This window comes from Colobus angolensis, unplaced genomic scaffold, assembly GCF_000951035.1.
Source record: "Colobus angolensis palliatus isolate OR3802 unplaced genomic scaffold, Cang.pa_1.0 Scaffold343, whole genome shotgun sequence".
NCBI lineage: Eukaryota > Metazoa > Chordata > Mammalia > Primates > Cercopithecidae > Colobus > Colobus angolensis.
Genome location: NW_012116744.1, coordinates 2425188 through 2452090, shown reverse-complemented (window position 1 = coordinate 2452090; position 26903 = coordinate 2425188). Strand labels below are relative to the sequence as shown.

Below are 26903 nucleotides of genomic sequence, written 5' to 3'. Positions count from 1 at the left end.
CTTAATACAGGGAGTGTGATTTCTCCAATTTTATCTTCTTTTTCAAAACTAATTCAGCTATTTTGGTTCCTTTGTGTTTTCATAAAAATTATAGAATCAATTTGTCTGTATCTACAGAAAAACTACTGGTATTTTTATAGGAATGACAATAACTCCATATATTGAGAGAAATGGTATTTTTGGATGTTGAGTCTTCCAGTGCCTGAATATGGTATGTCTCACCAATGGTCTTCTTTGATTTCTTTCATCAGCATTTTGGAGTTAATGACACATAGATACTTCACATGTTTCATTGATACCTAAGTATTTTGTTTCTAAATGCTGCTTTAAATTGGATTGTATTGCTTTATATTTCTAGTTGTTCACTGCTAATGTATAGAAATAAGAGTGATTCTTGTGTACTGATCTTGTATCTTGCAACTATCTTAAATTCACTTAATAGCCACATGAGTTTTTTCCCCTTAATTCTTTGAAATGTTCTACACCAACAATCATGTCACCTGCGATAGCAGAAGTCTGACTTCTTCCTTTCCAATTTATATATCTTTTATTTCATTTTCTTGCTTTACTGTACTGGGTAAGACTTCCAGTACTAGGTTCAATGGGAGGAGAGAGAGAACACAAACTTGCTCAGTACTAAGAGAAAAGCATTACTTTTACTTTCACCATTAATTATAAGGTTGGCTGTAGACTTTTTGTAGCTCTTTATCAAGCTGACGAAGTTCCCTTGTAGTCCCATATTTCTGAGAGGTTTTAGCATGAATGCATTGAATTTTGTTAAACGATTTTTCTAACATTAATTGATATGCTTTTTCCTTTATTTAAAATACTAAATGGAGGAATCAAATGATTTTTAAATATTAAATAACCGTACATCCCTGGAATAAAACCCACTTGGTTGTGGTGTATTATTTTTGATATATTGCTGGGATTCTTTGGTATAATGGGAAATATGTATTTGGCCTTGGTCCCCAGTTCCTGGCATGGAGCTCCTAAATGGAATTTCCTGAGCAATAGGAGCATCTTTTGTTACTCATAACAGGCCCTTCCAATTATCTGAGTTTATGCTAATGAGATGACTCCTAGAAGGCCCTTAGATAGCTTCAGGATGAGGCCTTTCACCAGAAAGAGCAATCTTTGATCAGAGGGTTGGAACTTTCAGTCTCACCCATTAATCTTCCCAGAAAAGAGAGGATGAACAGCTTGAGTCCAATGACCAATGGCCAATGACTGAATCAATCATGCCTATGTAATGAAGTCTCCCTAAAAACCCCTAAATGACAGGATTTGGTGAATACATGCAGTTGTGAGGGTGGCACACTGTAACTCCACGGGGACAAAAAGGCCATGCTTGTGACCCTTGTGACCCTGCCTTTATGTACCTCTTCATTTCGCTGTTCACTTGCTTCTTTTAGAATAAACTACAATAGAATGTATAGCATTTTCCCGAGTTTGGTGAGTCTTACTAGCAAATTATTGAACATGGGGAGGAATGAGGACTCCTGAATTTGTAGCCAAGTTGGAGAGAAATTTGGGTATCCTGGGGACTGGAGCTTGAGATCGGGATGTGAAGTCAAGGCAGTCTTGTGGAACAGAATCCTTAACAAATGTGGAGTTGTAGGCTAACTCTGGGAATTTGGTGTCAGAGGCTTGGATCAGAGAATCAGAGACTCAATTTGCTAATTTGTTGTTGGGTAATTTTTCATCTCTGTTCATGAAGTATTAGTCTGTAGTTTTCTTTTTTTGTACTGTTTTTGCCTGGTTTGGCATTAAGGTTAATGTCAGCCTCTTAAAATTAGTTGAATTGAGAAGTGTCCCTTAGTCTTCTATTTTCTGGAAGAGCTTATGTAGAATTAGAGTTATTTATTCTTTAAAGGTTTGGTAGAATTTGTCAGTGAAACTGTCTGGGCCTGGAGATTTCTTGCTGTGGGAAAAGTTTTAATCTCTTTAATAGTTATACAATGGTTCCTATGATCTATTTCACTTTGAATGAATTTTGATAGTTTGTGGTTTTCAAGGAATTGTTAAATAAGTCTAAGTTGTCAATTTATGCATGGAGGGTTGTTCATAGCAACGACACTGATCCTTTAAGCATCTGAACATCTGTAGTAAAATCTTCTGTTTCCTTTTTGTTATTGTTTAAAAAATAACAGTCTTCTCTTTTTTCGTCAGTCTTGTTAGAAGTTTAATGATTTTGTTGATATTTTCCAAAAACCAGCTTGTGATTTGCCTTTGTTATTTTTCTGTTTCTACTATTTATTTATTTTTATAGATTTAAGGGTTACAAGTGTAGTTTTGTTACATGGATTTATTATGTAGTGATGAAGTCTGGGCTTTCAGTATACAATAGTATATACTGTACCCATTAAGTAATTTCTCATCCCTTACATCCCCTCAGCTTCATGGGTACAATATATACTATTTGTATACATAGTTAATAGTTATACAATGTAATAATTTATCATCCTTCACATCCCCTCAGCCTCATGGGTAAAACAGTATACATTGTACCCATGTACAGTACAGTAGTATACATTGTACCCATGAGGCTGAGCGGGTGTGAGGGATGAGAAATTACTTCACTGGTACAATATATACTACTGTACCCATGAGTTGTACCCATTAAGTAATTTCTCATCCCTCACACCCTGTCAGCCTTGTGGGTCTTCACTAGTATTCCGTCCTCTATGTCCAAGTGTACATATTATTTAGCTTGTATTCGTAAGTGAGAACATGCAGTATTTGACTTTGTTTCTGAGTTATTTCACTTAAGACAGTGCAAGCCACGTTGTGGCAAAAGACATGATTTCATTCTTTTTTATACATGAGTTGTATTCCATGGTGTATATGTATACAACATTTTTTTTATCCAATCATCTGTTGATGGGGAACTCAGGTTGATTCCATAGCGTTACTACTGTGAATAGTGCTGCAAAAAACATGAGTATAGGTATCCTTCTGGTATAATGATTTCTTTGCCTTTGGTTAAGTACTCAGTAGTAGGATTGCTACATCTAATGGAAATTCTATTTTCAGTTCTTTGAGGAATCTCCATACTGTTTTCCACAGATGTATTCATTTTCATTCCCAATGACAGCATTAAGTGGCCCCTTTTCTCCACATCCTTGCCAAGATGTTGTTTTCTGACTTCTTAATAACAGCCATTCTGGCAGGTGAAAGATGGTATGTTTCACTGTGGTTTTAATTCTTATTTCTCTGATGACTAGTAATGTTGAATATTTTTTCATGTTTATTGGTCACTTGTATGTCTTCGTCTGAAAAATGTCTGTTCATGTCCTTTGCCCAATTTTTAATGGGGTTGCTTTTTTCTTGCTGAGTTGAATTCCTTGTAGATTCTGGATGTTAACCCTTTGTCAGATGTTCAGTTTGCAAATATTTTCTCCCATTCTGTAGGTTGTCTGTTACTCTGTTCATTAGTTATTCTGCTATGCAGAAGCCTTTTAGTTTAACTGAGTTCCATGTATCTATTTTTGTTTTTATTGTGTTTGCTTTTGAGGACTTATTCATAAAGTCTCCCTAGGCCAATGTCTAGAAGAGTTTTTCCTAGGTTTTCTTCCAGGATTTTTATAGTTTCAGGTCTTACATTTAAGATACTAATCCATCTTGAGTTAATTTTTGTATATGGTGAGAGACAGGGGTCCAGTTTAATTTTTCTGCATATGGCTAGCCAACGTTCCCAGCATCATTCTTTGAAGAGACTGTCCTCTCCCCATTGTGTATTTTTGTCAAAGTTGTTGAATATTGGTTGGTTGAAGGTATGTGGGTTTGTTTCTGGGTTCTCTATTCTGTTCCATTGATCTGTGTGTCTATTTTTATAGCAATACCATGCCAACTCTTTATAATAAATCCTGTCTCTATCCATTCTATTGGTTTTGTTTCTCTGCAGAACCCTGACTAAAACCAATATGCTACACTGTGAAATTTGAAGATAGAGGATGGGGCCATGAGTCAAGGAACGCTGGTATTCTTGAGAAGCTGGAAAAGGCAGGGAAACAAGTTCTCCCCTAACCCTCCAGAAGAGCAAGTGGTGCTAACACTTTGACTTTAGCCCAGTGAAACTTATTTCAGACTTCTGACTTCAGAATATAATAAATCCGTGTTTTCTTAAAAGACACTATATTTGTGGCAATTTGTTACTATGGCAATAGGAAACTAAAACACAAACCAGGTTCACTCTTGGTACCTTTCTACAATATTGTGTCAGTCAACATTTGAAGCTCACAAACGGATAAATAAAATGTAGTATATCCATGCTGTGGAAAATTACTTGGCAATAAAAAGACATGAAGAACTGATATATCTGATATTAAGGATAAATCTTGAAAACACTTGCTAAGTGAAAGAAGCCAATCATGAAGGATCACGTATTATAATGATTCACTTTTAATCAAATGACTACAATAGGCAAATCTGTAGAGACAGAAAATGGATTTGTGGCTGTCTATGGCTTGGGAGGTGATGACTTAGAAGTGTGAGGTTTTCTTTTTGGGGTAATAAAAATGTTTTAGAACTGACTGTGGCAATGGATGCACAGCTCTGTGGATATACCAAAAGCCATTACATTGTACACTTTCAACGGGTGATGTTTATGGTATGTGTGTCTATCTCCACAAAGGTGTTAAACAATTATACATTTCTAAAAACATTAATGAAGCAGAATAAAAGTACACAAAAATTCTAGGAAAAAAAGAGTATCAATAAGATATAACATATTTCTCTAGTCAAGAATATATGCAACTTATTTAAATAGATATTGTGTTCATTATATAGTGGCCTTACAAAATGCATTCCTCACACTCACAAGTGTTTTCATGTTGATTGATGAAACTCAGTTTAATTTATCCTGTTTTGCAGTTATAATATACAGTGTAGCCATCATCTAAACAGATGATACATGTTTTAACAACTTTTTAAAAAAACAAACAAAATCCAAACAGCTATTTCATTACGTTCTTTAGTTACCTGTCAGATTAATGCTTAATGGGGCAAGTCAACTAATGCTCACCTTCCCCACAACCACCCCCATTAAAATTGTTTTCTGTGCTCCTTAGAGAGTCAAAGGAAGAATGAATGTGCTATTTTTGATAAGTATCTTTAAAAAAATTCATGTGCTTGGCATAATTCATGGAAGAATAACTGTTTGTGAATCTTCAAAAAACAAAATGTCCTCAAATAAGTATTCTTAAGTTTGTAGATGAAAACCTAAAGCTTGTATAATTCTCTTGAATCACACATATATTTAATTAGAATTTATGGTGCAATATTTATTCTGAAGGAATAAAAACATTTAAAACTATTGAAACTATCATGTTATAGAAACTTATACAGAACAACATCAAAATTAATCTACACATGTCAAGTGTTATTGTTATTATTGTGGTGTTTTATATATTAGTTTTCTTCCTCTGTTCCTGGCTCAAAACCCCCATAGCCCTCGTTACAGTCTTTTGTTATAATGTTGGGTGTGTTAGGCCTCAGAGGCAGGCCTCTGATCTTCTCCTGCCCTCCGTTCACTCTAATGTTCCTTTCTGATCCTGGGTCTTAAGACCCTCCCATGAGAGAGTCCCACCCTATACCCTGGGGGAAGAATAATGATGCCATGAAGCTTCTATAAAAACCCAAGAATAAAGGGTTCAGTAAGCATCCGAGCTGAACAAGTGGAGATTCCTGAAGGGGGTTGTGTCCAGGGAGGGCATAGAAGCTCTAAGCCCCTCCCCCATACCTCACCCTATGCATCTCTTCATCTATATCTTTTATAATAAACCTGTCAATCAATATAAGTAAGTGTTTCTCTGAGTTCTGTGAGTCACTCCAGCACTCCAGCAAATTAACTCTTGCCAAAGGAGGGGGTCATGGGAACCAACCTGACGCTGGTTGAACAGAAATTTCAGAGGCCTGGACTTGCAACTAATGTGTGTGTGGGAGTGGTCTTGAGGACTGAGCCCTTAACCTGTTGGACCTGACACTATCTCCGGGAGTGTTGGAAATGAATTAGAGGACACCCAGCTGGTGTCTGCTGCTTTGTGTGTGGGGATAAAAACCCCACACATATGGTCACCCAAGTCTTCTGTGTTAGTGACTATTGTGGTGTGAGAGTAGAGGAAAAACATAGGCAGAGAGAGTTTTTCCTACACAATTATATTACATAAGAGCTGTAGAAAACAGTGGTCATCAATTCATAGAATTTTGTAAACATGCATTATAATAATATTGCTTATAATTCTTTCATGTACCCTCTGCCTCCGATCATGTATGCCTTAGCAAATGTTGCTCTCCCTGAAATGCACCCCCCAACTTACTCACTGCTAAATTATTTGTAATTCCTTTGACACTCAGGGTAAGTACCACCTTCTCTCAAAAGCCTTTCCTGACACTCCTCCACATGGCAGACTACAGAGGGAAGGGGCTCAGTATAGGGAGATTGGAAGTAACATCATTGCTTGGGGCAAGTTGGGTTCCCTGGGAATATTTGAGATGGAGACAGGACAGCAGTAAATTTATTACATTGAACTCTACATAGGTAGAGGGAGAATTTGGACTGTGATGCAGTCTTAACAAAGGCATCAATCTACCCCACCGGAAGCTCTGAAGTTGGGATGGCCATTCCAAATTGTCCTCCATTATGGGTCCAGGGGCTGGGACTTAAACTGCCCAGTCAATTATATGATATGATAAAGGAAGCATACCACTGGAAAAAGTGGCCTTCTTTGTTAAAGATAATTGCCAGAGGCTGGGCGCGGTGGCTCACATCTGTAATCGCAACACTTTGGGAGGCTAAGGTGGGTGGATCACCTGAGGTCAGGAATTCTAGACCAGCATGGCCAACACGGTGAAACCCCATCTCTACTAAAAAAACAAAAATTAGCTGTGTGTGGTGGCAGGCGCCTGTAATCCCAGCTACTCAGGAGGCCGAGGCAGGAGAATCACTTGAACCCGGGAGGCGGATCATGCCATTGCATGCATTGTGGTTAGCTGAGATCATACCATTGCATTCCAGCCTAGGCGACAAGAGTGAAACCCCAAATCAAAAAAAAAAAAAAAAAAGACAATTGCTAGAGAGTGTTAATAGCAAATGGCTGTCAGATGGCAGCCTTCTCAGCAGCCCAGGAAATAGATCCTTAAGTCCTAAAGAGAGATCTGGGGGTAGTACCACACTGCTTATATACTATGTGCTAGGTACTGAGCTTTAATACATTATACAATTTAATTCCTCCAGTCTTGTGAGGTATGGATTACTATCCCTATTGTGTTCATGAGATAAGTAAGGCTGAGAGAGGTTAAAAAACTCATTGAACATCTCACATTTAATATATGGTAAACTTACAAAATCTATATTCTTTCTCTTAATCACACCTTCCTTTCTGGTAGTTCACATTCAAGGAATGTTAAGATAATACATTTGTTCAAAAGTTTGGCTTTTTGAGGCAAGCAAGACCTATATCAATATACATATTTTATATATATATAAATTATATATAAATAGATATAAAATTTATATATATATACACATATTATATATATTTACATATAATTTTTTCTTAAATTAGAGGTGGGGGATCTTGCTCTATTGCCCGGATGGATCTTGAACTCTTGGCCTTAAGTGATTCTCATGTCCTGGCCTCCCAAAGGGGGATTACAGGCATGAGCCACCAAGCCTAGCTGCTCTATTTTTTTTTTTCTTTCTTTCTGAGGCAGGGGCTTGTTCTGTCACCCAGGCAGGAGTGTAGCGGCACAAACACAGCTCACTGTAGCCTTGACCTCTTGGGCTCAAGCGATCCTCCTGCCTTAACCTCCTGAGTAGCTGTGACCACAGGCACCCGCCACTATGTCTGGCTATTATAAAAATTTTTTTGTAGAGACAGGGCCTCACTATGTTATCCTTGCTGGTCTTGAACTCCTGGGCTCAAGCGATCCTCTTACCTCAGCCTCCCAAAGTGCTGTGACTACAGGTGTGTGCCACCATACCTGGGTTGTCTCAGTTTTTGATTTTGGCCATCCTAGTGAGTATGAAGTGGTATTTAATTATGGTTTTGTTTTGAATTTCATGAATGACTAATGATGTTAAGCCAATTTTTATGTGCCTTTTAGTCCTATGCATATCTTCTTTGGAAAAACGTCTATTCACTAAGGTGAAAAATGAACATTAACCTCTTCTGTTAGAATGCATGGCAAGAATAAATGTCTCAATTTACTCAACTATCTTCTGCCTTATACAGTGTCATCCACACAAAAGAACTTCAACTGCTGACATTACTTCCTCCAGGAAGTCTTCCTATTTGCATCCCTGTAAACTAGGAGAAACGGTCCTACTGTACATTTTTATTTTTATTTTTTGAGAAAGAGTCTATTAACCAATGCTTGGCATTCACCTATTCCACCATAACCTCTATCTGAAGTAACAACTATTCTACTCCCTACTTCTGAGATAAACTATTTTAGCTTCCACATGAATGAGAATGTGGTTATTCACCTTTCCATACTTGGATTATTTCACTTAATATAAAGTCCTCCAAGCTCATGATGCTGTTATGAATGACAACATTTCCACTTTCAATGGCTAAATATTTTCTATTGTGTTTATATACCACATTGCAAAAATCAATTCATCTCTTGATGAACAGTTAGGTTCATTTAATATCTTGGTTATTGTGAACAGAGCTGCAATAAACATGGGGGTACAGATATCCTTTTGATTTTCCTTGGGATAAATACTCAGTAGCGGGGCTGCTGGAACATATAGCAGGTATGATAGTTCCATTTTTTGTATTTTTTGAGCAACCTCCACACTGTTTTCCAAAATGGTTGTATTAATTTACTTTCCCACCATCAACGTATAAGAGTTTCCAATTTTCTGCATCCTCAACAGCATTTGCTTTTGGTTTTCTTTGTTTTCTTTTTTTTTTTTTTTGAGACAAAGTCTTGCTCTGTCACCTAGACTGAAGGCCAAGATAGGAAGATTAATTGAGCTCAGGAGTTTGAGACCAGACTGGTTAACATGGTGAAACCCCGTCTCTACCAGAAACACAAAAACTAGCCAGTGTGGTGGTGCACACCTGCAGTCCCAGCTACTTGGGAGGCTGAGGCACAAGAATCGCTTGAACCCAAGAAGTGGAGGCTGCAAGATCACACCACTGCACTCCAGCTTGAGTGACAGAGCGAGACTCTTAAAAAAGGTGAAGTAAAATGGGTATCCTTGTCTCGTTCCAAATCTTACAGGAAAAGCTTTCAACTTTTCCTCGTGTAGTATAATGTTGGCTGTGGGTTTGTCATATATACCCTTTACTATGTTGAGGTATATATTCCTTCTGTACCTAAATTACTGAAAGTGAATGGGATGATTTCTTTTTGGTTAGGATCTATTACCAGAGAATTATTGTTTCTTTGGGGATACCATAACCCTTTGCTATTAAATACTTCAGCATTATTACACTGATTTCTTTGCATATGAGAAAACAGTTGCTGCTTCTTGCTTTTGAATTTACTTTCTTTGTGGGGATTTTTTTTTTTTCTCTTCAGGATGTGACTATGATGTTGTTGAGTAGGGCTGTTTTGGCTTTGCTTCTGGGTATGTTCAGTAGCAAAGACTCTGTACAATATTGGTTATAAATAGCTTTAATTTGGTGGCTTTCTAAAATGGCAGTTGCAATAGTGGTGTACTGGGTAGATGAAGAAGCCACTTCAGAATACTGAGAAGCCAGGGTGGCATGGGTGATGGTGGATGCAGAGGTCACACGAAGCCTGTCTCCTTCCTGAGTGTTGTGCATCTTTTTCAGCAGATTTGCCTTGTGTTTTGGAGGCTGAGCTGGTCAGTAGGCGGTACATGCCAGTTACAGCAGCGGCCATGATAGTAGTAGGGTTTATGTATGATCTTTGTTAACACCTGGAGAAGTGCTTCAGTGTCCCAGGTGGTGGGTTGGGCCCTGGAGTGCTCAAGGGCTTGAGTCACCTTCACTCTAGGATGGGGTGGTAAAGCTGGGTAAAGCCAGATTGGGGAACCCTGCACTCAGGCCCCCCATGGCAGATGTACACACCAGCCCTGAGAGGGGTGGTGGGGGAGTCCTCAGGCCCCTGGTGAGATCTGCTGAGGTCTCCACTTGGGGAGTGAAGGGCGGTATCAGCACCATGGCTCTGACAGGCAGGAATGGGATCTGCTACCTTTACTTGTCTTTGTCCGATGTTCAGAATATTCTGTTAGGTTAGACAACGCTGTTCCCTTTTAGGCTGCAAAGCTATTTACTTCTAGGATGAAACTGTATCAGACTTTGTAGTGGTTGTGCAGGCTGATCTCCTGGCCAGTAGGTAGTGCATGCAGGTGAGAGCCAGCTGCAGTGGTCGTATTACAGTCAAGGCTTGACCTTTGTTAACCTGGAGATGTAGTTGGGTTTCCCAGGGAATAGGTTGGGCCCTGAAATTCTCAGTGGCCTCAGTCCTGTACTTTGCTTCCAAGGTGGGAAATAGGGGGGGAAGCTGGTGGTGTTGGGTAGAGGAGAAAGCAGGGTGGGGCTGAGACAGGCAGGTCTATACCTGGTCCTCCTAATGGCCAGCACAAATGCCAGTCCTGATGGGGGTTGGAGGACAGTTCTCAGGCCACTGGAACAGTAGTTCAGGGAGAAGTGGAGCAACTCTTTCTGTTCCAACTAACCAGCATGGGGAAAGTGGAGTGGCTCAGTTTCCATAGCCTAGCAGGTGGTAGTGAGACCTGCCTTGCTCTCATGCTCTCAACCTAGTGGGACACCATCCTATGGCTTGCCGGCCTGCCACTGGCATCACGCTGAGGTAGCCAGCCAAATCACAAGCAGTTTGTCTTTGGACTGCAATACAGCCCCAGGCCATAAAACTGTGGCTCCCAGGTGAAACCTCTCCCAGCACAATTCCATGATGGGGAGGTTCCTGAATCCCATACCTTTGGCTGGAGCCAATGACACACTTGCTTATCAGTTCTGGCCTGGTTCCCAGGACTGTGCATAGTCTGCTAAAAGGTAGGATCAAGAGTGGTGTCTTATGGTGGCCACTTATGTTTCAGAAATGGCACAGGATGTTCTTTCCCTGGAATAGTTCCTTCTCATAGTCTCCCGGCTACTCCCTAAGTTAGATTCAGGACTTGAGAGGGACATGGTACTTTCCTATGGTCTGGATTGTATGATTCCCCAGTGGGAAAGTGGACTGCAGAAAGAGTCTCATTCACCTTTTCCTGTATTGGGGAATCACTCCCAGTTCCCGGCCCACTCTGGTCAAATAGGCTTCCTGTTTTCCTTCTTCTTCCTATTTTTTTCTTGTTTCTTTTCTGTTGACTTCTTCATGTTCCTTCTTGGAAAATGTATTCTAAGTGTAATAGTCTACATGCTATTTTGCTCTTCGAAGTATGAGGTGTGCTTGAAATGCTTCTAGTCAGCCATCCCTACCACCTGGTCACAAGGGTGTGTTGGAGAGCTCTGACATGAATGGTTGAGAGAAGGTCCAGTTCTTCACACCTCTGGGGGCAGCAGGTAAGGGAAGAAGGATAAGGTCCCTGAGTAAAGAAAGACCTGGAGGAACTAGAGACTATTCCACCTTTCCTAGAGTGACAGTTCTGAATTCCAATGACTGTTACTTGGTGGTGAAATGATACGTTTGGAGAGCCATGGAGGCAAAAGCTCACAGCTGAAGGGCCGCTGCCTATGCGTCTCCAAGATTTTAACAATAAATTTGGCTTTAATGATTCTTATAATATACATTAAGATAGAAGGCAGATGGCTTAAAAAGAGTTTAATATAAAAAAGACATCTTGAAACACTCGATGGAATTTCTGAATACAGAATGCTAGTGCTGGTACGGAGTGCCGAATTTCAGTTATTTATTTTCAGATTCTAGCATAATGCTCCTTCGTAATTACAGACAAATTATTCAATAAATACGTAGCAGAGTGAAAAAGATTGTGCAATGAACTGGATCTACTTCTAATTGAGTGATCCACTCAATTCTACTACTGAGTGATCTTAGATAAATCACTTAAGTTCTCTGTGCCCTAATTAATTCATAAATAAGTAGACTATGTGATTTTATATTTCCTTTCAGCCCTAAAAGCCCAGGAGTATAATTTTTAAAAAGTATTGAAACACAGAAATCTATGTGCCTTAATAAAAGTAAATAACATTCATGACTAGAGAGATTTACTAAAAGACAAATGAGAATAAAACACATATCAGTGAACAAAACAACCACCATTAGACAATCCTCCTTCCCATAGGAACAGTGTTCAAGATGATTCTTGGTGCAGATTTTCACTGAGAGACAACGGACTAAAAACTAGAGAAAATGTAAATTAATGTATTATAATATAAAAAGGTCAAACCTGTAAGTGCCTTATTGAGTCTGTGTTGATTTAGAGTAAAAATGAATTCTATTTCAAACTGGCAGTATTTCCAATGTTTCTTTTTCTTTTTTTTGAGGTGGAGTCTTGCTCTGTCGCCCAGGCCGGAGTGCAATGGCATGATTCAGCTCACTGCAACCTCCGTCTTCCAGGTTCCAGCAATTCTCCTGCCTCAGCCTTCCGAGTAGCTGGGACTAGAGGCGCCCGCCACCATGCTGGCTAATTTTTGCATTTTTAGTAGAGACAAGGGTTCACCATATTGGCCAGGCTGGTCTTGAACTCCTGACCTCAAGTGATCTGCCCACCTCAACCTCCCAAAGTTCTGGGATTACAGGCATGAGCCATCGTGCCCAGCTATTTCCTATTTTTTTCTAGCTAAATACTTCATGACTGACAAATGATAATGATATAGGGAATGCCTGATTTGACAGAGGATCAATTATAAAATGATTTCATCTATATCTGGTGCTTATTTCCAACAATCTATTAAAAAATCCCTGTTAAAATTTTGTTTAACAGGACTCATTTTATTGGCTGATCAAAATCAAGCAGGTTTGTTATTACTAGACTATAGCACTGGATAAACTCAAGACTTGGCCCACTAACTCACTTCATTAGGTATTTTCTCAAGGATGCCAGATGCTGAAGAGGCAGCCAGCCATATAGATGTGACCTTGTCTAGTTTCCCCACTGAGTTAAAAAAAAAAAAGTCTTTATGTTTCTGAGGTTTCTGATTATAAAAGCAATGCTATGGTGTAGTAAATGTAAAAAGCAGCACAAGAAAGAATAAGTACCTGCTACTAAAACAGAGAGGGAATTATTCTGTTCTTTAAGACTCCTGCTCTCGAGGAACTTGTATTTGTTTTTTTTCTATTAACGGAAGGGTTACCAGTTACTTTTAAGAGTCAAAATTTGTATTCATATTTAAAAGACTAGAGAAATCTGTCTTTTAAAATAAGTCATAAGCACTGTTCCAAAATACTTCAGTTAAAAGAAGGCCTGCTGAGGAAAAGACCTCTTCTTTAGGTATGACATTTTTGGTATTCTTTTTTTTAGCAATGTTAACAACTAATACATAGTATATTTAAATTATTATACTATGTCCAAGATCTTAATGCTGCAATCACTAGATGCAGGCAATTTAAACACTGTAAAAACTTACTTTGTGGGAGTAAAAAGCTGTTACCAATAAATTAAAGACATATAAAGCCTAATTTAATGGGACACCCTGTACTTTCCTCTCGCATTTACACTCTTATTTTGACAACTTCTCCATAATGCACCAGAAGTATATGCTTTCATTTCACAGATGAAGAAATTATGACGCTAAGTCAGGCTTTTAAAGCAAATCTTTTTATATCAAATCTAATTCTCATGCCACTGTGTCATGTCGCCCTGCTACCTGACTTACATTTGTTATGTTTGCACATTGGTATGAAGAAAACACTTAGATCAGTCTGAACCAAGCTTCTTCTCTGCAAAAACAGAGACGAGGTCTTGATATTCTATTTAGATTCAGTGACAAATATATGAAGAAAAATACGCGACTGGGTGCGGTGGCTCACGTCTGTAATCACAGCTTGGGAGGCCGAATCACGAGGTCAGGAGATCGAGACTATCCTGGCTAACACACTGAAACCCCATCTCTACTACAAATACAAAACAATTGGCCAGACCTGGTGGCGGACGCCTGTAGTCCCAGCTACTCGGGAGGCTGAACCCAGGAGGCGGAGCTTGCAGTGAACCAAGATTGCACCACTGCACTCCAGCCTGGGCAACAGAGTAAGACTCTGTCTAAAAAAAAAAAAAAAAAAAAAGGCAATAATGCTGATGTATATTTTCCTTATACATTCTTTCTGTATAGTATGTATTCTTTATTTCTGTCTTTGCTTATGAAGAAAGTGAGAAAAGGTGATGGGCTTATGTAAACAGATGTATCTTGCTACCAAAGACTTATTATGTGTTTTAAAAATTCACATACACAACATTGAAAACAATTATCCAATATAGCACTTAATCTACCAGCCTTAGGGGGAAAAGGTTACAAAGTGAGGATCTGTAAAGATTTGGACATCTTAAGCTACTTCCTGAAATCTACAGAAATACATTGCCTGCTGATACCTTTTAATTCTCCCTTTTAGTGTTAGTCATTTTCTTTTTCTTTTTCTTTTTTCTTTTTTTTTTTTGAGATGGAGTCTCGCTCTGTCGCCCAGGCTAGAGTGCAGTGGCGCAATCTCAGCTCACTGCAAGCTCCGCTTCCCGAGTAGCTGAGACCATAGGCGCCCACCACCAAACCCAGCTAATTTTTTGTATTTTTAGGAGAGATGGGGTTTCACCATGTTAGCCATGATGGTCTCGATCTCCTGACCTTGTGATCCGCCCGCCTCCGCCTCCCAAAGTGCTGGGATTACAGTGTGAGCCACTGCGCCCGGCTTCTTTTTCCTTTTATTTCCTTAGAGACAAGGTCTGGCTCTGTCACCCAGGCGGGAGTGCAGTGTGTAATTACAGCTCACTGCAGCCTCCAATTCCTAGGCTCAGGTGATCCTCCAACTCAGGCCTCCTGAGTGCCTAGGTACCTGCCACAATGCCTGGCTAATTTATTTCATTTTTTGTAGAGATGGGGTCCCACTATGTTGCCCAGGCTGGTGTGGAACTTCTGGGCTCTACTGATCCTCTCACCTTGGCCTCTGAAAGTGCTAGGATTACAGACTTGAGTCACCACACCTGGCCTGTTAATAATTTTCTGTTGCAAGTTTTCAACTGATTCTACCTTTACTTAAATTAGTCTGATTTGACTAAGTCACTGGGATTTGGAAAAAAAATATTCTTAGATTGATACATTTTAACTTACATGTTTTAAATGTTCTGAAACATAAACAAACAACCCTTTGGGATATATAGTTGTAGAAAAAGAAGAGAAATGAAATAGCCATCAGTTCTTTCTGTATCAATAATCTGTGTAGTCTACAGTTGGTAGGAGGTGACCGAGCTGTCACAGATCTCTCGGAATTAAAGTCATCGCTCATGTTGTGCCAGTCTAGCTTAATTATAGGTTTCTTAGTTAAACTTAAGAGCGAAAGGGAAATGAATGGTATTTCAATCTTCACAAGGAACTTTCAGGGTAGGTATAACCACCTTCATTTTATAAATTTACAGATACAGAGACAGGTCAAATAAGTGACAAAAGAAAACAGAAGTACAAGTGGCAGCACTGGCATTTCAACTGAGATCCAAAGTACATGATCTTTATTTAATTATCTTATCCAAAGATGCATTTAACAGTAAACTTTTAACTGTATGTGAGAGATGATGCAGTGCATGTGTTTCACAATTTGAGCATAAATGTTGTCTGTACATTTGTAAAAACAATCTCCATTTGTGTTTTATTTCTCCTCTTATTAATATATGTGACTGAAAGTACAAATATAACAAGAGAGGCCTGAATCTAAGTCTTGCTCTATTCACAGACTATTAGGAGAGGGATTTTCCATCTTGCCATCCTGGTGATTCCATACACAATAACCACTAGTCTGATTCATACAGATAGTTAAGATATACCAAAAAAGAGTGCAAAATCTTCCACATCACTATTCTTTTGAAGAGGACTGCTAACTATTCCTTAGGAGTCATAAAACTTTGTGGCCACTATTCTTGTAAAAAAGCTGATTGATATTAAATAAAATGGATTTAAGTATATTATCTCAGAATGGCATTCTCCTTTCCCAGCATTGCCCTACAAAATACAAAAGTTAACTGTATATGTTGATGATTCAACAGCTAAAAAGCTTTCTTTACTTTATCATAGTATAATTTTATGTAAAAACAAATTTAGAAGTGCACTCATCAGTGGACTTCATGGACATCGTGGAAAATGAAATTTATCTTGGTACCACTAGTGTATAAGTAATGAAATTTACCAACATAATTTGTATGGAAAGACAAGTATATACACTCATATATCATTTGCTACTTTCTCTCTGTAATTAATGATGTGCTGTCTTAGACACATAAACTGCTTGGAAAATGATACTTCTTACCCAGTGTCTATAAGTCATATTTTCTGGGTTGCTTTCACAGTGGTGACTAGTACCTTGTAGTGAGTAAATTTCATTTCTGTCTTGTTCACTTTTATAATCAAGGTAGTCAATGAGCTGAACAAAGACATTTTTCCAGAATACAGCACAAAAGATACAAGTTAAAAAATGTGCGGGTATCAGGAGAGAGACAAGGAGGGCAGACCTACAACTTCCCTCATGTGTTCTAATATGAGCTTTAGAAACAAATTAACAAGTAAATAATAATAATAAAAAAACTAAGAGAATGAAGAAGACAAAAATAACAGAAATTTACAGGAGTCACAATTCAACTCCACATGGTAACATTTCAAACTACTATGGATAAAGTACAAATCCAGTATCTTAGAACATAAGAGGTTACCTGCAATGAACAATCAGATTATCACCAGACTTGACTAGTAAAAGTGAATATTGGAATTTAATGGCCAAGTGTTTTTAAGGAAGGATATGAAGTAAAATAATTTTGAATCTAGAATCCTATACTCAGCCAAGTTAGCAATTCAGGCTGGAGGAAAATAAAGAAAATTTCAGACATGTAAAGTTTCAGAAAGAGGCTGCAGACTCTCCCAGATAGAATTACTTGATAATGTGTCCAGAAAAATGGAAACTGAAGAAAGAATGAAAGATATAATATTCAAGGGTGATCAGAGAAACCAGTAAACCCTGTAGCTAAGTGTAAATAACTGTAGCAACAAAACGTGAAAATCATTCCATCAATTGATAATACCACTGAATGAGAAGTAATTGGGGTGGGGAGAGAGAGAACTAGAAGCGTCCTAAAATTCTTGCCTTACATATTAACTCCAGTAGTTCATTAAAGGTAAAATTTAAGTATAGGTATTAATATTTAAATGTAACCAATATGACAAAAACAAAAATTTTAATATGTTAACCCCCTTAGGAACTATAAAAGGAAGAAAATGTTGAATAATCCAATGAAAGGTAGAAAAGAAAATAAAAATAAAGATTTAAATAATATAATTAACAGGAATGATATTTCAGATAACCATTCACTGAGCTATTAAACTACCAGAAACATTTCAGCAAGTTTCTAAAAGTATTGCACAAGCCACATTTATATTTGCAACGCCATACTAAAAGAATAAAAAATGAAGAGATAGACTCAAATCCAAACAACAACCATAAGAGCAACTTCCCAAACATATTTATGTGAACTCTTTAAAATACCTTTCTAAGTAATTCTGTATATATGCAAAATTTTAAATAAGAAAGAACAAAGAAACCACATAGTATCAAAATACATGACCTGAAGCCAAGCTCACAATATTTAGTCTTAAAAGCACTTAATAGAAAACAAGAGTAAACATCTATTAGTTTAGTATTCAATGAAATAATGTAAAAAATAAAAAATAAAAATAAACTTGAAGAAAGCAAAACAGGAAAAAATGTAAAAACAAATGTAAAGAAAATATTCATAGGAGAAATTCATCTTACTGAAAATAAAGGTAATTCTTTGAACCTCTACAGTACCAACAAAAACACAGACATGACTGAAATAATAAGACAGAGAAAGAAGCCTTTATCAAGTCTGATGAAAGAAATTAAAAAGGCAAATAATACTAAAAATGTGAAGGAGTCGTATCTAAAGACTTAAAGAAAATTTAAGTATAAAGGAATGCAACTTTACAACTATAATTCAGTGTGTAAGGGTATTTAATACTTTAATTAAAATTGATTGCTGACAAAATAAATAATGTGTAATATATCTTTTAATGTATCTCCGTTGGGATTAACGGTAGAATTAACTCTCACTGTCTACAAAGGTTTCTTCCCTCAGAACTAATTAGTGGAGTTCTTTTTCCATTTTATTATGGGACTAAGAATTTTAGTATGGGATTCATTATAGCAGATGAATAGGCAATATTATTGAAAGAAAATTTTTTGATCTTTACAAATTCCAAGTTATGAAGTTGGAGTTGGTTAAGTGAAGGCTAGCCAACATAGCAATATGAGGTCTTCTTCAATAATGAGACACAATGAGTTTACATCCAGGACAATATTTCTTTCTTTCTTAACATTTATAATTTCAACTTTTATTTTAGATTCACAGGGTACATGAGCAAATTTATTACATGGGTATACTGCATAGTACTGAGTTTCGGGGTATGACTGATCCCATCACCCAGGTACTAAGCACAGTACCCAATAGTTAGTTTTTCAACTCTTGATCTCCTTTCTCTCTTCCCTCTCTAGTAGTTCCCAGTGTCTACTGTTGGAATTTTTATGTCCATGAGTACACACTGTTTAGCTCCCACTTATTAGTGAGAACATGCAGTATTTGATTTTCTGTGCCTGTGTTAATTTGCTTAGGAAAATGGCCTCTAGCTGCATCCATGTTGCTGTAAAGTACAAGATTTTGTTATTTTTCATGGCTGCATGGTATTCCATAATATATTGATACCATATTTTTAAAAATCCAATCCACTATTGATGGGCACCTACATTGATTCCACGTCTCTGCTCTTGTAAATAGTGCTGCAATGAACATACATGTGCATGTGTCTTTTCGGTAAAACAGTTTATTTTCCTGTGGGTATATACCCAGTAATGGGATTGCCGGGTTGAATGGCAGTTCTAAGTTCTTGGAAAAATCTCCAAACTGCTTTCCACAGTGGTTCAACTAATCTAGATTCCCACCGACAGTGTATAAGTGTTCCCTTTTCTCTGCAGCCTCACCGGCATCTCTACTTCATAGAGAAAATTAAAAAGAATAGTGGCTAGAAATGCTCCCACAGATGTAGGCCCTTGTACTATCAACCTCCATGCCTTTTTTAAAAAGTAGAACATCTGCAACATAATGTAACCTTTCATTGATAAGTCAGGGTCATTAATGTAAAGGTAAATTATTGTATAAAGCTGAGGATGCAGATGAATATGCAGATTATAACTGAATTAGGAATTCCAACTTACTAGCTGTATGATATTGGGTAAGTTGTCCGATTTATCTCAGACTATTTTCATATTTGTAAAATAAAAATAATAACTAACCTATGAAAAATGAGGCTAGAGTAATACAAAGTAAAATTATTTCATAAACAAAAACCATTTTTTCCCCTGCATTAACTAACAGGCAATATATTACATTTGGCCATTTACAGATGTACTTGCCATTTAATAGGTTTGGGATGTTCTCATAGCTGATACTCAGACTTCTGAGTGTGCTTCCTTGCTGCCAAAAACGTTTTTTATTTTTAGCTACTTCTAGGCTTGGAACTCCTATAAAAGCCCAATGGAAGCTCAGGTTTTGCTATCCAGTTTCATCCAGTGACTCGCAATATATTAGTAACAATAAAACTCTTCTTAAATATGTCAACATTTTGACTGTATCATACAAAGGTGATAGGAATAGTCAGAATGAAGACTAGGAGTCACACTCTTAAATGCAGTCACTAGATAAAATTCTCAAAAGAAGGAATACCACTCTATGTGCTTGACATAATGATACATTACTAACATAACTTCTAGAGTACCAGTGTTAAAGAAATATTTATTTATTACTAGGAAATTACAATCTGTCCTTGAATTTTAGAAAATGACCTAACAAGGTCTAGAGCATTAATTTTAATATGATTTGTCAAATTTTCCTACAGAAATGTAACAGCAACTCTAAATAATATTCAGATTTAATTTAAAGTTAGGGCTACTTCTCATCTGTGATGGAACGAACACTGAGATGAACTGAACTCTATCCTTCAATTTTCATCTACCTTAAAAGAACAGAAAAGAAATAACTGAGTTTTACACAACCTCTTTTATAATGGTATTAAGACTTTCACAAAAGAGTACAACTGCCTTTAGTACTTATTTTTCCTGTAGAACTAAAGTGTTCACTGCTGAGTTAGCAGTTGATACCATCTGTATTGCTGAGTGGCAAACGAATTGTTAACAAAAAACACTGTTGATAAAAAACTTTTATAGTAAAATATAAATTATTTAAATATTCTAAGGATGAGTAATCACAGGATTAAATGAATTTAAAATGTAATTTCTTATTCTTCTGAATAGACCCAATGTCTAAAATAAAGTAATTCTGCAGTTCTTTGTTTTTATGTATCACTATGCTTTCAAAAGGAGTAACACTCATGTTCCATTCAGAAGTTTGTTTTGGCTATATCAGATCTGTTTCACACACGTAGGTTATAAGTACATATTAAACTCTGCATAACACAGCACCATGGTCATGTTCTTGGAAAACTCTACAAACATGATGCAGAGACATTATAATTTCAAACCAACGTGCTTAGGAAAGTTAACATACAGACTCTCCATGCTTTTCTATAAATAGTTTAGGAACACTCATTAATGATAAATATTTCTCTAAACATCAGATTTCCAGACAACACTGGTGTTAAAAGCAATAATATGTCTGACTTTTTCTGAAGAAGTTGTTTTGTATCATGAGCCTGGTTCTGAATATGGAGCTGAATCACTAGTAATTCCAGCGTCAACAAATAAATTAATGCTCAGAAAAATAATGTAAAAGGAAAGAAAGAATAAGGGCCAAGGAATATCATTAATTGTGAGATGAATAAAATGATAAGGTATTAAAATTTAGGAACAGTCATATTTATGGCATCTGTCAGGATTCAAGCTAATTATGAGTTTAACTATATTGGTTTATCTATTGGTATTTCTATTTCAAAAATTAAAGTAATTGCAACATTAAAAGTCACTGCTAATGCAATAAATGTACTCACAGTTTACACATATAGAAAGTATCAATAGTCATGGTGGAATTTCCAATGTCATTACAAAACAAGCAACAATAATGTAACAACATTTACCAAATGTAAAATCAATATGCCAAAAGTATCTTTCTATCTAAGTCATTCATTTACTTTTACCTTATTTAATCTTTACTATAACTCCACGACAGAGGTACAATTATTACACTTATTTTACACATGAAGAATTTGAGTAATATGACCAAGGTCACACAGAGGGTAAGTGGTTGGACTGAGATCAAAGCCCAGAGTCAGTTCTTAACCACAGTGTCTTCGGTCTCAAAATGTAATTGGGTCATTTGCCTATAAAAACTTTTGAACTCTTAAAGATTAAGTTTTACTGAGTGAAATACAACTTTTTACTTCAGACTGGATGTTCATTTTTGTTTTACAGATAATGAATCTGTGGGGAAAAAAATAGGTATTCTAAGCAGTTGTGAGAAGTGCAGGGACCAAATTAAAACACGGAACTGAGCTCATCATGTTCCTTATTTAAGAGATTATAACATATTTAGGTACTATTCAGTTGCAAAGTACTATGGTTTGCAAATATTTCTCACGCAGTTTACAAATATTTCTCACTTGATTTAATTTCCTTACCTTCCAGATGTGTTCTTTAGTATGACCAGAGCATCTGGATAGCCATCCATATTGTAGTCTCCAATATGAAGGGTAATTGGAATTGGTATTTCAGTTGGTTGCTGTTCATCCACAAACGGCACAAAGCCCCAGAGTGTGCCCTTATTACTGAAATCTTGTAGGACTGGAACCCACTATGGATTAAGAGAAAAAGATCAGACTTTATAGTTATAAAAAAATTTACAATTTGCAAAACAAATGTCCATTAAGTTTTCAAGATAAGCATTATTTTACTTAACATCTTTATCTCTACAATATAGTAGGGTATCATAATTTACTCTGGTGAATAGGTGACACTCTGGGGAAAGAAAAAAAGTAGTCTCCGTTAGAATTTATCCTAGTCATTTTTGTCTAACTGGCACAGAAAGCCTTAGAAAGTTTTTCACAATATTGCACGAATCTTAGGATTGAACTGATATTAATACACATCTAGTCAGATTACATAATTTAAAACTGTGTCACATAGAAACACTCAAATGAATATTTGAAAAAAACTAGATCAAACTCTAATATCATCTAATACTGATGTCCTTTTGGGAGGACCAACTTAGGAGGAAAGTTAGAAAATGACAGAGACCCCATTGTTCATTCTGCTGCTGTGCCTCTTACACATGCAGATGACTTTAGTCATTACCTTCCAGCCGAGCAGCTCCTGAGGCTTTGCAAACAACACCAGGCCTGACAGGCTTCATCAGTAACTGACAGGCAATTCTCAGCCAAGAAGAACGAGCTCTGTCACTAAAATGGCCAGAAGCTACATTTTTAGTAAATTCCTTTATTTCTATATTAATGGCCATGAAGAGAACAGAAAGAACAGGCTGATTTCAAAATAAGCTTTTAGAAACCCCTTTCTCTTCAGATGACATAAATCTTCACTTTTTAATAACTAGAAATCTGAAGAGTAGAAATCATGCCGTTACAGTTGTAGATGTACCCACAATTTGCTGAGTATGAATGCTGACACATAACCTGAAGATGTCTGAGCAGAAGCAGGCACAGCTGACTTGAGATGGCAGGAGGCCAAACATGCCTAGAGATTCCTTTCCTTTCCTTCTAAGCAGGTGACTCATTTATATGGCTGCAAGTCAAATTATATTAAAGACGGTTTCTTGAAAAGGGGTTAATAAACAGGGTATCTGCAATAATTTATATATTTTCCAAAGAAAGTATAATTTACCAGAGAAAAAGGAAACTTGGAAAAGACATATTTACAGAAAATGAGTGTTTTTAAAAAATTGGTACGCATCTTTAATAATTTTTCAATCTTTCTTTAAGCAAAACAGTATTATTTTATATATCATTAAAATGTTTCAATGGTTTCACTTGATTTTTTAAAAACTGTTGGGTTTTATTTTAGCAGATGAGATATTTCAATGCCACGTTATCACAAATTTCTGAAGAGGCTGACAGGTTATTAATGAGGATAAACCACATTGAATAAAGTATTCCTGTTAAAGTAAATGTATTAAGGCCTAAAATGTAAAAAGATTTTTCAGTATCAATATGACACTGATAATAGTCACCAAAGAACCGTGACATTTATCTTCCCAGAGAGAGAGATGACTGTATAATTTGAAAATATTCTTATAGTAGTCTGTCAATAGGCAATAATTACTAGGATTACTAATAATTATGAACCAATGATTAAGTGTTACTTGATCTAAAGTTTTAAGTGATTCAAAACCTTAAAAAAAGTTCAAGATAAAACTTACAGGTATAACAGTTAAATGCTTTCATTTATTTTATTTTTAAGGCTAGTAAAGTGAAGCAGTGGGGGTGGAGAAGAAACAAGGACATCTGTAACTGGCTGTGTACACTTAACACCACTGTATTCAGACTGGCCAGTTAAACGCTTTTAGAATGCTGACTGTTTGAAGATTTGTTTTCACATAAAATATGATGCTCCCTTTCCACAAGGGCTATAAAGTCAATATGTTATTCTATCATTTATTACCCTCCCAAAGAAAATAAAACATTAATTCTAATAAGATTGTTACAACCTATCATTCCCATATTAATCCTCCACTGTGACTGTCAGATTCGAAATTGCTTACCTACAAGTTACAGGTAAAAGTCAGCATGAGATAATAAAATAGGTTTAGATAACACAAATAAAAACATCAGCTGCGAAAATAGATATAATGTTCTTCTACGTAACCTTTTATTACAGTGTGTTCTGCCATATTCCTGGCATATAAAAAGCTAAAAGATCATTTAATTATAGTATCCAGAATGGGTTTTCTTCACCAGAAATAATTATAACAATGCTCCTCCCTCAACAAATTAAAAAATAATAGATTTAAATGCATTTCATTAAGTTAAAATGAGGAAGTTGGTAACTTAATTTTGGGGTTCCCTCTGTTCTGATTCTACAGGTAACTTTTCTAACCTTTGAAGATTTTTTTCCAAGCACATAAAAAAATGTTTACATTATAAAAAGCAACTTGATATACCTGCTTTGTCCCAGATCTCACTAAGTAGATGGTACTCTTTTGGCAATTTTTATCTTCACAGCCTGGCAGTAAATGATCCATGTGTCCATCTCCATCTGCCAAAAGAAACTTCAAGAGTCCATTAATAGTCACAAAATAAAGTGTTCTTGTATGGTATATTAAATTTATTATTTGTTCAAAGTCTACATCAATCTGGATAAAACAGAAGAATTTGACACGTGGCTTCAAAATGAATATGATTTTATTCATATTCTGGCCCTTGCAACTGATTATCTGGACTGTGTCTTGTTCTAAATTGCACACTTTTGTGTGGTTAAGTATTTCTATAGGAGGGAGGAGGGCAACGGCTGAAAAACTATTGGGTCCTATGCTATCTGGGTGATGGGATCAGTCATACCCCAATCTTCAGCATCACGTGATATACCCATGTAACAAACCTACATATGGACTCCTTGAATTTAAAATAAAAGTTGAAATTATAAAAAGTAAAATGTATAGTGTTAGTAAGAGCCCCCATTTCAGCCTGTAATGTTAAAAATCATCAATTTTTTAAAATGTAGCTTTGACTTATTTAAGTAATTATCACTGCTGCTATCGAAGAGAAAAATAAGCATTAACAACGATAGTCCATTATTATACGGAGTATTTTAAATGTGAGACTTATCTTTATACACACGTAAGAGCCTTTATTCTGGATGAACTTTGATCCAATAGTTATAAAGTTCTCAGCACTCTGGCTTCTTAAAAGCACCAATAAATTTTTATCAATGAAAAAGTAAATGAAGGGAATATAGATATCCTTTCCAAGTGACCGTTTTTTTACAAAGCTGCACAGTATTCGGCTAAGGCCTATAGAGGTGAGGTTACGGAGGAAGTTAGTAAGTTACTGGGGTTACTGAGGAGTCAGCTTCTCTAGTGCTTGCTCCCATCTAATGGCCTCACTACCTGATGGGGTTTACAGATTTTGATGTTCCAGAGTTAAGTCTCTTCATGTGGACATTCACAATGCATAGTCACTTAGCTTTTTAATTTGGGGACTGATTTTGTATTGTTTTAATCACTGATTTATTTGCTATTGTTTACTATATTATTTAACTTGTGCCTGAGGTAGTATATACACTTGGAAGAAAATAAAAGGATTATTAATACAGAAATATGTTTCACTGCGTATTTAGTGAAGCATACTTACGTATTGAGAGCTATGTAATTACTGAAAGCCTATCGAGTCTCCAATAATGTATTCAAAAGGAAAAAAAAAGAATTTCAGGCCGAGTGGAACTAAAATCTAGCCAATGGAAACTGACTTCAGCATGGAAAAGTAAAAATGCACAACAAAGTAAAAAATGATTTTTCATTTAATTTCATGATTTGATTACTTAGGATCCTCATGATTAATACCATTTATGATGATAAACTCCGCCTTAGAGGACTGCAACATTAAATACAATAGTTGAATTAATAGTAAAACACGTAGAGAACATTTGTAATTTGGCAACATATAGATTTGGACTACTGAGAATTACGTAGGTTGACAGGTAAAGATGCAGTTCTAGGCAGGAACACTTGAAAAGGAGAAGGTTTTCCAAGGACATAAACATATATCATGGCTTAAAAAAAAAAAAAAAACAGATCTAGCCAAGTAAAAAAAAGAACTAATACAAAAATGTGATTTACAAACTGGCATGAATGATAACATAGACTTCATCAAAACCAAATCACTGTACTGTAAATCAATGGGAGAACAATTTGAAGAGCATTACCACAGTTTTTCCCTTCATTTTTACCCCAATGACAAAATGCTCATATTAGAATCTTATTCATACTTTACTTTTCCCCTAGTTTCTCTTTCTTCCAAGTAGTTTCATATATCTCACGGATCTTTTGACAATTGGCTGGTATTCTTTAACGTGCTCTAACAAATATCTAGTAAACATATATCTAACTCATGTGTTAATAGCATAATCATGCATTTTAGTATAAATTATCAGTAATATTTTATAGATATGGTCACAGAAAACTAAACTCTATCACAAAATGTGTTTCTTGTGCTATTCTAAATGCTATACACACACACACACACATACACACATATATATATAATTTATTTATTTATTGAGACAGAGTCTTGCTCTGTCGCTCGGGCTGGAGGGCAGTGGCACGATCTCAACTCACTGCAACCTCCCGCTCCTGGGTTCAAGCAATTCTCATGCCTCAGTCTACTAAGTAGCTGGGATTACGGGCGTGCGCCACCACGGCCAGCTAATTTTTGTATATTCAGTCGAGTGCAGGTTTCGCCATGTTGGCCAGGCTGGTCTCAAACTCCTGGCCTCAAGAGATCCGCCTGCCTCGGCCTCCTAAAGTGCTAGGATTACAGGCATGAGCTACTGCCTCTGGCCTTATTTTTAAAAAATATTTAGGTGAAATGACAGAAACGCTTTTTGAGAGTACAATTTCAAGAATACAATTTCAAAGGAAATTTGCTCTTATAAAGGAGAGAAACTTTAAAATTTACATATTTCAGTTTTCTGTAATTTTTTAAAAGCTTTTTTATTTGGTAGTAAAAAGTTGCAATAACAGAAATAGTAAAAGAAACATCTATTAAGCCTTTTACCACATTTGC

At 36.5% G+C, this 26903-nt stretch overlaps 1 protein-coding gene across 1 annotated transcript in view; it reads right to left on the bottom strand.

The window, feature by feature from the left end:
- Window positions 1-26903, bottom strand: part of ITFG1 (integrin alpha FG-GAP repeat containing 1) — a 296091-nt gene that overhangs the window by 115996 nt on the left and 153192 nt on the right. The window contains exons 9-10 of the mRNA XM_011952601.1: window positions 24284-24378; window positions 21792-21964 (exon numbers count right to left, since the gene is read on the bottom strand). Coding sequence (XP_011807991.1) covers window positions 21792-21964; window positions 24284-24378 — 268 coding nt within the window. The remainder of the gene's footprint in view (window positions 1-21791; window positions 21965-24283; window positions 24379-26903) is intronic.